The 11,954-nt window shown below is 31.7% G+C and overlaps 1 protein-coding gene across 1 annotated transcript; it reads left to right on the top strand.

The window, feature by feature from the left end:
* Window positions 1–5,198: 5,198 nt before the first annotated feature.
* On the top strand, window positions 5,199–6,359 carry LOC124886712 (methyl jasmonate esterase 1-like). Its single transcript, XM_047395647.1, has 3 exons — window positions 5,199–5,612; window positions 5,704–5,835; window positions 6,075–6,359. Exons 1-3 carry the CDS (start codon window positions 5,199–5,201, stop codon window positions 6,357–6,359), a joined length of 831 nt encoding a protein of 276 aa, XP_047251603.1.
* Window positions 6,360–11,954: the final 5,595 nt, after the last annotated feature.

Below are 11,954 nucleotides of genomic sequence, written 5' to 3'. Positions count from 1 at the left end.
TCCTAATTTGTATAACCTCTAATATGATTGTGTGACTTGTTTACACTACCTCACATGTGTAGAAACCTACCCTACATTTATTTTTAATTTATTTATTCTCTTTTAAACAACATTCAAGTGTTGGTCTATATCATTCTACGTAGATCACAGTGGTCTACGCCTAATTAAGAGATCCGTCGATGCACTCGTACAGGTGTAGGTCTACGATAGACCATACTAGTCTACGATATATTTTAGTATCTAGTTGATGGATGACGTTGGTCATGATCTACGACGGTCTATTAACTTTCACTCCCAGTTTAATAAAATAAAATTAATATTCCAACGATAGCAAACGGTAATTTTGCACTTCACACATCTTTTTTTACTTCATATATAAAGTCGTCGCTCCCTTATTATTTTATTTCATTAACTTTGTTTTTATTTAAAACTTCTACAATGTCTCAAGCATCTTGAACATCCAATTCTAAAAAGACTCAAATTTATCATTGTTGGAATACGACTGTCTTGAAGACGTCACACACGGACTCAAATCTAGGTCGTAAATTTTATAATTGTGCAATTGAGAAGGTGAGTCGTGTATGTCATTTTTATAATGTTAAGTTAATTGTTATGTAATTATAATTTATTTTCTAGGATAATGGTGCATGCTCATTTTTTAAATGGCTCGATGAGCTATCACCTCCAATCAGCTCATCAACGTTGAGTCCGGGATGTGACACATCAAATTTTCGTAGTTCCGCAAAATTTAATCTACTACAAAGGCTCCAAGAATGAGAAGAAAATAGAGATTTTCTTATGAATTTGTTCAAAGAAGCCGAAGAAAAAAGGGATCACCTTAAAGTATTGCTACATGACACCTAAATATAGAGGGATCAACTAAAACAAAAATTGATTTTGGCCGAAGAAAGAGAGAATGGCCTAAAAATGATGTTGTGTTATATAATGCTAGTATTCGTTCTTTGGAAAAGTGTAAAATGGATGTAGTGATATTGAATAAATAATAATACTTCTATTTTTCTATAATGTTAACACTGCTTTTGATAGAATCATAGTCGATCAATCAACACATCAACTTAAAATGGAGCAGCATAGTAATGATAGATTATGAAAGAAGTATACAAAAGATTAGCTAAACATTCTATGAAATAAAAGAGAGTTTCAAATATCCTACCAAACAGATCATTCAACACATTAACAATAAAATAATTCAAATGTCTTTTTCAAAAAATTTTCTCCTCATCAGCATAGATGTTGTTGATTTCATCAACGATATCCATGAACCCATCTTGTTTTTCTTCCTTACCTTTTTTTTTCCTTCTCCTTCAACAGCTGCTTCTTTCTGACCTTCCTTTTCTTCCTCAGCTTCTTTTTTTTCTTCCCCTTTAGCAGCTTCTTCTTCTTTTTCACCAGCTGCAGCTTTATCAACTTCTTCTTTGTTAGTTTCTTCTTCTTCATCAGCTGCTGCTCTTATTTTTCAGCTTCTTCTTTTTCCTTGGCTTCTTTAACTACATCTCCTCTTTTTTCCTTGTCTTCTTCTTCAACTGCTGCTGTTTTTTTTTTTTTTAACTTTTTCTTCTTCAGCTGCAGGTGCTTCCTTTACACTTTCTTCTTGGATCTTGTCTTCTTTCATTTCTTCTTCTTCATCCTTCTTTTCTTCTTATTTTTCCTCTTCCAACACAATCCAACACAACAGAGGCCAACTCATCCATTTTACTATTTTTTTCTTCTTCTTCATTCCTCTCTGATTCATGAAGGTCCACATGCACTGTATCATCATATTACAAAGTGTTATTGATATTTAAAGCTAAAAAAATATTAACAACATCAATTATTGAATTAATTTACCTCGCTCGTGTTGTCGCTTATCCTATTTCTTTTTCTTCATTCTTTTCTCTCTAATATAGGTAGCAATATCCAACCCCGCTTTCTCGAGCGTATCAACACGCTTATGAAGATCCTCGAGGGATGAGGTGTCTGCTGTATCTTTGGAGGTGCTCGGAGTATCATCATCACCAATGCGTACTTCAATGGGGTTACACCCAAATCCCCATCATCATCACTGTCCTTATTTGAAATAAGGACAATCACCCCTTCTAACTCTTTTTTTAAGCCATCAAGGACGTTTTACCTCATCCATATATGGCTCAAAGGTAATCATGTAATCCATCTTCGTCTCGCGAACAGTAGGGATGATGTACGGGTTCACATTCTACAAAATATCAATTAACAATTACATAACATTAGATGCAACAGTAGTATTATTATTGCATAATAAAAAGTAAGTTCATACCTCGGTAACTTTTCCTTTGTACTTGAATAGGTCACCTTCGATTATCTGGTCACTTTTCGTAGTGTGCCATCTGAGGATGCGGGGAATGGGAAAGGGCTCATCATTTGATTTTTCAGCAAATTTTTCAAGATGAGGAAAGGTCTCGTACATCCAAACCTGTAATCAGTACAACAGAGAAAAAAGAACTCAAAGTCTATGACAAAGTATAAATAAAATAAGAATCTACGATAAACTAACTAGAGGGTTTATGGTAGATACCATGAATGCCCACGAAAATCCGAATAGAGCATAGGATGCCTTCTGCTTCTCATCAAATACTTTCCTCTGCTTCTTCAAGTCACTTTTTTTTCTTTAGGTAGTCCAGGATCAGTTGAAATGTCTCTTTCTCTCATGTATAATTCTCGAAGAAACTCAAAGAATCGACCATTCGAATTAGTTTCGTGTCGACAACCTTCGTCGAATCTTTTGCAAGCAACATGGTGTGCAAGAACCACAGTAAACAACACTTAAACTTATGATCCTCGTTCAGCTTATTCCCTCTGATCAAGTGTAACAAGTTGACCTTCGTAATGTTTTTATTTTTCGTCACCTTAAAGAAAAAATGCTCCCCCTTGTCTAACACGTTCTTCATTTTTGATTCACTGGGGTATGATGAGCAGTTCAACCCCGTGATCAAACAAAATTCTTTCAAGCCAAAACAGACAGGCTTTTTGTTAACGCAGAACCACATCTCATGATGCATCTTATCTCTCTTGACGCGTCGCAACAGCAAATAATGGACCAACTGCCCATTGAACTTGAGATGTTCCGACAGGTTTCTCAGGTATCCGAAACAGGACCGCTTGAATCTTTTCTTCAACTCCTGATCGATAAAAACTTGCTTAAATTCTTGATAAGCAACCTTTCTTGATTTGATCGATATCTTCGCCGGGAAGGATCCGATCTCTTCCATTATCGTTCGAAGGTCATACCGCTCCACGAAAATGAACCTTGACAAACTTGGCACGGACAAGGAATAATTGTCCCCATCATCACTGTTTCTCCCACTTCTCTTGCTCTCTTCACTGTCACCACTAATACTGCGCTCGAGAAGGACATCTTCACTAGAATCGACGTAGTCGCTTATCTCCTTTAAATCTAGATCTGATTTGGACACTTTCTCATCAATTTTATTTCTTTTTGAGACATTTTCAGCTGCCTCGACTTTTCTTTTTCTACTACTACCGGCTTTTCCTTTAGGATGGATGGTTTTTTTTACCCATTTTCAACACAATCTACACCTGCAGAACAAATCTCCCATTTTCAGTTCATATACCACAAGTCTATCAATAAAAATAAGTCAATGCTCAAATGAACCCCCTCCCCCTCCCCAAAAAATAAAGAAATGCCCCACCAAAATCCAACATGGAGTATCAAAATCAAACTAGTGCACCTAATTAAACTAATTAGCTATTAATATTTCAATTTTCACTATTTTAGCCATCATATTTTAAAAGAATTTCATACATCTAAAAATTTATTTCAATCTAGGGCATTCTGATTTCATTGACCACGGGCCGATTTCATAGACCACTGGTCTACGGATAGAAACAGGCGACTGTTGGAATCAAACTGCCAAAATAACTCTTCAAATAACGATTATCTCACCATTCCACCATCAAACAGTTCACTCCAAACATCAATAACTGTGAACCAAAATCCAACATGCAATATCGAAATACGACAATTGCTAAAAATCAAACCACTGCACCTAATCGAACTAATTTGCTATTAATCTTTTAATTTCCACTATTTAGGCAACCATTTTTTAAAAGAATTTCATACGTCTAAAAATTTATTTCAATCTAGGGCATTCTAATTTCATAGACCACGGGTCGATTTCATAGACCACGGATCTACAGACAGAAACAACTTACTGTTCGAACAAACTGTCAAAATAACTCTTCAAATAACAATTATCCCACCATTCAACACTTCTTTGCTAAAAAAACGAAACTAAACCAAAACTCCTTAATCAACCAAATTCGAAAAAAAAAATTCCTACACCACTACGAATTGATTAGCAAAGAAACCTGTTTAAATGGATCTACAAATAATCGAAACATGATTTTAACTAACCTTATGAAGCAAAAACGACCTCTTAGCAGCTGCAGAGGAAGGAAAAACGAAAATTGTGGTTGGGGAGAACTGTTCTTCAAGCGGGAGTTGGAGAAAATTTAAGAGGAGAGAGAAGATTTTTTTTCTAATATTGGAAGAAGTTGATGGGTGTTAGTGTATTATGTTAAATTTGTAGATGGATGTTAGTGTATTATGCTAAATTTGTAAAGTTAGAAAAATGATACAATGGTCCCTTGGCCCACATGTGGGCCAACTCTTTCACTTTTTTTACCCTTTTTATATTCTAACCATAAAAAATAATTCAAAAAGAAATTTAGTGTTCCTTTGGCTAAATAGTTTTGAGAATGGTAGCTTTTGCCAATTTTTCCCCTGTTACATTGAGCAATGGCTGAGATATTTTTCCTTAGAATTCATTCTAGAAGCTTCCTTTCATCTCTATCTCTGTTTCTTAGCTTCTTCAGCATGCATTCCTCTGTGTTCTCTCTTAACACATGATAATATGTCCAACGTGCGGCTTATAATTTCACAGGCTAATTTTACCATCAGCCCATTCATGTTGAAAAATTCAGAGTACAAATAATAGCTAACCTGGGGTTGCAACTGCATGGAAGTAAGTTAGCAGAATCAAACTCACCTAAAAATAGAATGTTCAAATAGCGAACGTAGGGTTGCTTCGCTCCTTTATGGAAGTAATTAAGTTAGCATAAACCAAACTCCTCCTATTATAAAGTTGCCTTGTAATGGTTCATATTATGTGCCCATCCTTCAAAAGAAGGAAAAAAAAAATATGGAGAATAGCAAGTCACTGTTGCCATATGCAAATGCAACCTTGTTAGAGCCTAAAGCTAAGAAACACTTTGTGCTAGTTCATACGGTAGGGCATGGAGCCTGGTTCTGGTGCAAGATTGTGGCATTGATGACATCTTCCGGACATAATGTAACAGTTCTTGACTTGGGTGCTTCAGGAATCAACCCAAAGCAGGTCCTCGAAGTCTCACATTTATCAGATTACTTTAGTCCACTAATGGAGTTCATGGCTTCACTTCCCGCTGATAAAAAAGTAGTTCTTGTAGGCCATAGCTTTGGTGGACTCGCCATTTCTAAAGCCATGGAAACCTTTCCAGAAAAGATTTCAGTTGCTGTATTTCTCAGTGCTCTAATGCCTGGTCCAAGTATCAACGTAACCACCGTCTACACTATGGTACCGATTTTCCATATTCCCAACTTTAGTCATGAGATGATCTGTTATGTTTGTTTAAGCTTTTAAATGTTTGAAACTAAACTTGTTATAGGCATCTAGTGCAGTAATAACTCAATTTGATAATCGCGTTACATATGACAATGGACCTGAGAATCCTCCTACTACCCTCATCCTAGGTCCCAAGTTCTTGGCAACTAATTTTTACCAGATGAGCCCAATTCAGGTAAGCAAATCATATTACAAATATATACTGTAACTGAAATAATTAATAAATTTTTCTATTCTGGTCATGAGAATGACCCTAAAGTGACTGACTAACTTCTTTTGCCAAAAATTATTAGTAGGCATCACTTACCTGGAAGATTTTGATAGTTTATCCAAATTACAGATCTACTCAAGTACTTAACCGCAACATCAACTTGGAACTGATTTAAATCATGTTTTTTTTCTTCTTGGTGTTAGGATTTGGCACTGGCCGCTACACTAGTAAGGCCGGTATACTTATACAGTGTAGGAGAGGTTACTAAGGAGATAGTTCTTTCAAGCAAAAGGTATGGATCAGTTAAGCGAGTGTTCATTGTTGCTACTGAAAATAATGCTCTGAAGAAGGAATTTCTAAACTTGATGATCGAAAAGAATCCACCAGATGAAATGGAAGAGATCCCGGACTCTGACCATATGACCATGATGTCTAAGCCCCTACACCTTTTTATTACCCTTCTGAGCATTGCCAACAAGTATAGCTAAGATCGAGCTGTTGACTTAAAAGAATAAGGGGACAGGTGTAAGGCTGAGAAAGCTTCAGTCAATTCACATTATATATTATTATATGATGCATTTATATGGGGATCTCAGTTCTTCCAAACAAGTCCTAGTTAATTTGACATCTCAATCATTTTTTCTTTCAGTTGTTATTTTCTTCATTGTAATTTCAGTGTTTGGAATTGACATCAATAAACGACCTCTATTTCCTGTGATTACGGAATGTTAGTTAAATTTGGTTCAAGACCAAACAGTTAAATCTCGTCAATGTGGGGAGGACATAGAAGTTGAAACTGAAAAAGTAGAACAATATGAATGAGGAATATGCTGTAGATGAACAAAAGCTCGATGATGCCATTTACCTCAAAACCAAAAAACTGAACCATTATTAAACAATCAACCCAAACAAACCGAAACCGAATGCCCACCCGTAAGTGCAACCCATCCTCAACGTAATTCTATTGTTCACATAATTGCATACCTCTAAGGAGCCTAGTCTTGGTACAAAGTGGCAATAAGATCCTGCCAATTCTATTGTTCATACTATGCTATGAATAATAGAATGATCATATGCTTGAGATAATCCAGACTAATGTGAATATGCCGCAAGTTTCTCTTCATAGAATGCATGTGAAGCACGTGAATATATGATATTTTTGCGCCCCAATTGACCCTTTGAATGATTGGATTGAAATCCGCCTGATGAACTGGAAAAAAAATTGATGGATCAGATCACATGCTCATAATGTCAAGCCTGTTGACATTTTTGCTCGTTTTCTGCATATTGGCTAAAACTACTACTCTCTGTTTCACTTTATATGATACTTCATTTGCTTCATTTTGATGTGGTATCATCATCAGAAAATATTTATTAGAAGTTTATTTTACTAAATTAATCTTATTAATTATATTTTGAAAATATGACTTTGACCACTCATACTTTGTGCAGTCTATTAGAACTTAGAAGAAAATGATCAACTCCCGTTATTTTATAAATTAGACAAGTAAATTAAAATAATTATTTTTAGTAAAAAGGCTAAATAAAATGAAGCAGAAAGAGTACTATTTCCTTTTCAATCTCTCCAAAAAAAAAATATTACATTTCTATATTTTTAAAACAAAGAGAGCTAATTTCTTATATCTTTAATTTTCTTTTCAATGAGAAAATATATGCTATTTCTTGTAAGCTCAATTTCGTACTTGTAATTATCGATACTCTCTATAGCAATAAAGGTTAAAAATTAGCAAAAAGGAATTACAGACACCATCAAGATATCTAAGAAGATAAATCTTCCCAATAATATTTGACAGTCTTTTTTTAGAAAGAAAGATAAGTCAAACGATGAGTAATGGTATTCATATTGAATATTTCAACATAGTTATTAAATTATAAAAGTGGGAAGTCATGAAATAAAAGATGAATGACTAAAACGTTCATTAAATACAGAACAACATCTTAACCCTTCAACCAAATATTATTTCAGTATATTCTAGTAGAAATACGTAAATATAATTTGTAATAAAAATAACAAAATAGAAAAGGTCAACTAAAGGAAACAACTGGCGTTGGGTTTATTTCTATTCTGATGAAGATGAAGATAACTAATTATAATTAAATTTGACGAAAGTGAAATGTATGAGCCACCGTTTAGTAAAACTTTTAATTTTCTAGAATACAATCATATAAATATTGTACTACTCATGTAATCAATTAAGGGGAAAGGACATTCAGTGTACAATTTAAAAATTAATGATCAACATTTTGAGTAATTTGTTAAATTACGATCAGTCGGTCAAACTTATATCATTCAATGGTCATTGAGCTACTTTGACCCTCTCCTTTTTTCTTGGATTATTCGGCCCATCAATATTTTTCAGCTAAAAAATTTAATTTTTTTTAATAATTAAATATAATTGTATAGAAACTATATAATTATTGTATAGAGTATGTACCTATATAAGATATATGGATACAAACTATACAAAATATATATAAAAATTATATAGAATGCATATAGAAACTGTATAATCATTGTATATAACATGTATCTAAATAATTATTGCAGCTAAAGGTTGTATAAAATGTGTGTAGAAATATATAATTGCTGTACAAAATAATAATAAATTACATGGATTATGTATATGTATATAAATTGCGTCATTAATGTATAAAATATGTAAATGTATCATTATTGTATAAAATATGTTATTTTTACATAACAAACAAAAATATACTCTGTTTGCATTTAATTGACAAAAAAAAATAGGCGTAAAGAATTACAATGTAATGATTCTTTTTCTTTTCTAAATATGAAGTATTGACAGAAAAATAAAAAACATTATAAATTGTAATTAATTGTTAAAAAATAGATGAACAACTTTTAAGCAAAAAGAAAAACAGTGAAAAAAAAAAACAAAAAAGAGTAGGCAAGAAAACAAAAAGGAAATAGAGAACAGGGTCAGCTAATCAACAATAAAATTCCTTAGGCCGGTGGAGCTTGTTTAGGCGGAATGGCTGCTCCTGTCCTTTTATCATCAGCTAATGAATGATTAATTCATGCAGTTGTACCCATTTCAATTTGAAAAATACTTCCTCCGTTCCATTTTACTTGTGTGGAATTTTTTAATTTAATTTCTTATTTTACTTGTCATTTTTTATTAATCATGACAAGACAAATTTTTTTTCTTTTTTACTCTTAGTATTAATTATTTTTCTTTAAATTAAAATATAAACATCATTTAATAGGAATACTATGATAAAATAACCATGTTATTAATTATTTTTCTTAATCAATGTGAAATTTCAAATTGCAACAAGTAAAATGTAAGGAGGGAGTAATACAAAACATGATACCTTTGAAATTAACGCAAAAAGTGAATGTGGGCATTGTATTAGGATTTAAGACCAATTCAAAATTTGATAATATTCAAATTATTCTATGTGAACTTTATATTTTTCTTATAATTTACTTTATATTTCCTCCGTCCCAAATTATTCGTCCCAAATTTTCTAATTTGATTTCATATTTTACTTGTTTTTTTAAATTAAACAAGAAGATACAAATTTTTTTTTCATGTTCTACCCTTTGTATTAATTACTTTTTCTTCAAATTAAAATGTAAACATCATTTAATAGGGGTATTATGGTAAACTAGGAATGTTATTAATTATTTTTTTTAATCAATGTGTCATCTCAATTTGGGAAGGGTAATTTGGGACGGAGAGAGTACTTTATTAGGAAATTTTAATAGCTTAATTGGTTGGCTACCTTATTTTTACCTTGTTGGTGAGGATTTCCTTCCCCTATACCCCCAATATTTTTTTTTCAAAAAAATAAATAAATTATATACCTTTTTTTATTATTATTTAGATCATGTTTAAATAATTTTGTGTGATTGTTTTAAGGGATAATTACATAACTTAATCAATATTGTCAATGGTAATTATGTAAAATATGGCTATGAAAGGTGAGTTTTCCAATAAAATGTAGCTATTTTTGAAAGATCCCCTATTAAAATTACAAGCTCCAAAGGCGAACGTGATGGTGCTTCAGGATTCCAATACACTGCATCCAACATTAGCTTGCCGGCAGGCTACTATCGTCCCATTCTTGAGTGAATTTTTCTTTTTTAAACTCTCTGCGTCAAATTACACATCTCATACTTTCTAGTAAAGCCCTAAAGAATAAACCTGATCTTAAGAATAAGTATGAGTTAATTCCTTATATTGTCATTGAACTATTGACAATATCTCACAAAAATCACTTTTGTTTTTTTTATGATAAAAATATCACTGAACTATTACTTTATCTCTCATATTGTCATCCTAACATTTTAAGCTACTAAACTCACTTAATTAAGTTTAAATTTAATGACAATTCATTGGATTATACCACCCCAAGTACATATAATAAAAAATGGGTCTAATATAAAAAGCAATAAAATCCACCAAAATAAAATATACATTTTTAAATAAACAAAAATTAGACATATTGAGATGTTTAAAAAAAAATTAAAAATACTTGAAATTTTATAGGATCATTTAAAAAAAAAGTATACTCTCATCTTTTATATTATTTATAGACTTTTCTCTTTACATGTTTCGCTTATGGAATTAGAATTTAAAGGTTATGGATTCTGAATTTTTTATTAATATGTATACATTCAATAAATTTTTAAAATAAATTTAAAATTTTAAAACATATACGTTAAATTATCTTAATTTATATTTTGCTTTTGTTTACTTATTTAAGAATAAGGAGAGTATTAACTAATCTTTTGTCCCATATGTTCTAAGTTACTTATCGATTTATAGGACTAAAATTAAATTATTATTTATCCTCATATTAATTCATTTGAAAGTATAATATAATAAAGTTTCCAGAAAAATTCTTATGTTGTTAATTTTAGTATTTATGAAGACACTAATAGAATGTATTAAAAAATTATGAGGTAAATTAGTAAATTATCCTTCTTATTTATAATTTTTTATGGGATGTATAAGGAAAAGTGGATAAATAATATGAAACGGAAAGAGTGACTCCTAAAAATTTTTAAAAAAGGGTCCTATAAAATCTCTTTTTAAAAAAAAAAAATATTTAAATTATTTTCACCATGTATAATTTATCTTTATTTAAAATTTATTTTATTTTGGTGAATTTTATTGTTTTTATAATAAATTTGATAGATTTTATTGCCTTTATACTAAAATTATTTTTGTTATGTTTTGGGTTGTATATTTTAATGAATGTGTCATTAAAATTGAATTTAAAATGTCACTTAAGAAAATTAAGTGAGTTTAGTAGCTTAATATGTTAGGATGATAATATGAGAAACAAAGTAATAGTTCAATGATATTTTTGTTATAAAAAATACAAAAAATACAAAAATAACTTTTGTGAGATATTATTAATAGTTCAATCACAATATCAAGAATTAACCGGAATAAGTATAGGAGGGCACTACAAAATTGCCCCATACTTTGATGTTAAGTGGTGTTTATTTGTTTGAAAAGTTGACCGTTACACGCGAATAATGCTTGTTCATTTACAGTGAAACAGACTATATATGTTGATTGACTTAATTATTTATTCTCTCTTCCTCTTTGACGGCTTGGTGAATGATTGAACTACCAATATAAAATTAACATGTCCCAAATAGTACCTAACATGGGGTCACTTCAGCATGAAAGTTAAGTACCTAAATTAAATTAGCGTAAGTCAAAACTCCTGGAATTATATAATTGCCTTGTAATGGTTGATACAATGTGCTCATTCTTCAAAAGAAGAAGAAAAAGATATGGAAAACAGCAAGTTTCTAACAAGTCTAGTTCTAATACTTCTGTTGTCATATGTAAATGCAACAACATCAGGCCCTAAATGGCCTAAAGCTCGTAAGCACTTTGTGCTAGTTCATGGGGCTTGCCATGGAGCCTGGGCTTGGTACAAGATAATAGCATCGATAAAAACTTCAGGGCATAACGTAACAGCTCTGGACTTGGGTGCTTCAGGGGTCAACCCAAAACAGGTCCTTGAAATCCCACATTTATCGGATTACTTTAGTCCGCTAATGGAGTTCATGA

The sequence above is a fragment of the Capsicum annuum genome, chromosome 8 (genome assembly GCF_002878395.1).
Source record: "Capsicum annuum cultivar UCD-10X-F1 chromosome 8, UCD10Xv1.1, whole genome shotgun sequence".
NCBI classification, from domain to species: domain Eukaryota; kingdom Viridiplantae; phylum Streptophyta; class Magnoliopsida; order Solanales; family Solanaceae; genus Capsicum; species Capsicum annuum.
Note: the sequence above shows the minus strand (reverse complement) of the source record. Positions and strands in the feature narration are given on the sequence as shown.

Excerpts from the sequence above, each read along its gene's own strand:
- LOC124886712 (XM_047395647.1), top strand. The coding sequence starts at position 5,199 with ATGGAGAATAGCAAGTCACTGTTGCCATATGCAAATGCAACCTTGTTA. Across the intron at positions 5,613-5,703 it reads TAACCACCGTCTACACTATG|GCATCTAGTGCAGTAATAAC; the intron begins GTACCGATTTTC and ends AACTTGTTATAG. Across the intron at positions 5,836-6,074 it reads ACCAGATGAGCCCAATTCAG|GATTTGGCACTGGCCGCTAC; the intron begins GTAAGCAAATCA and ends TCTTGGTGTTAG.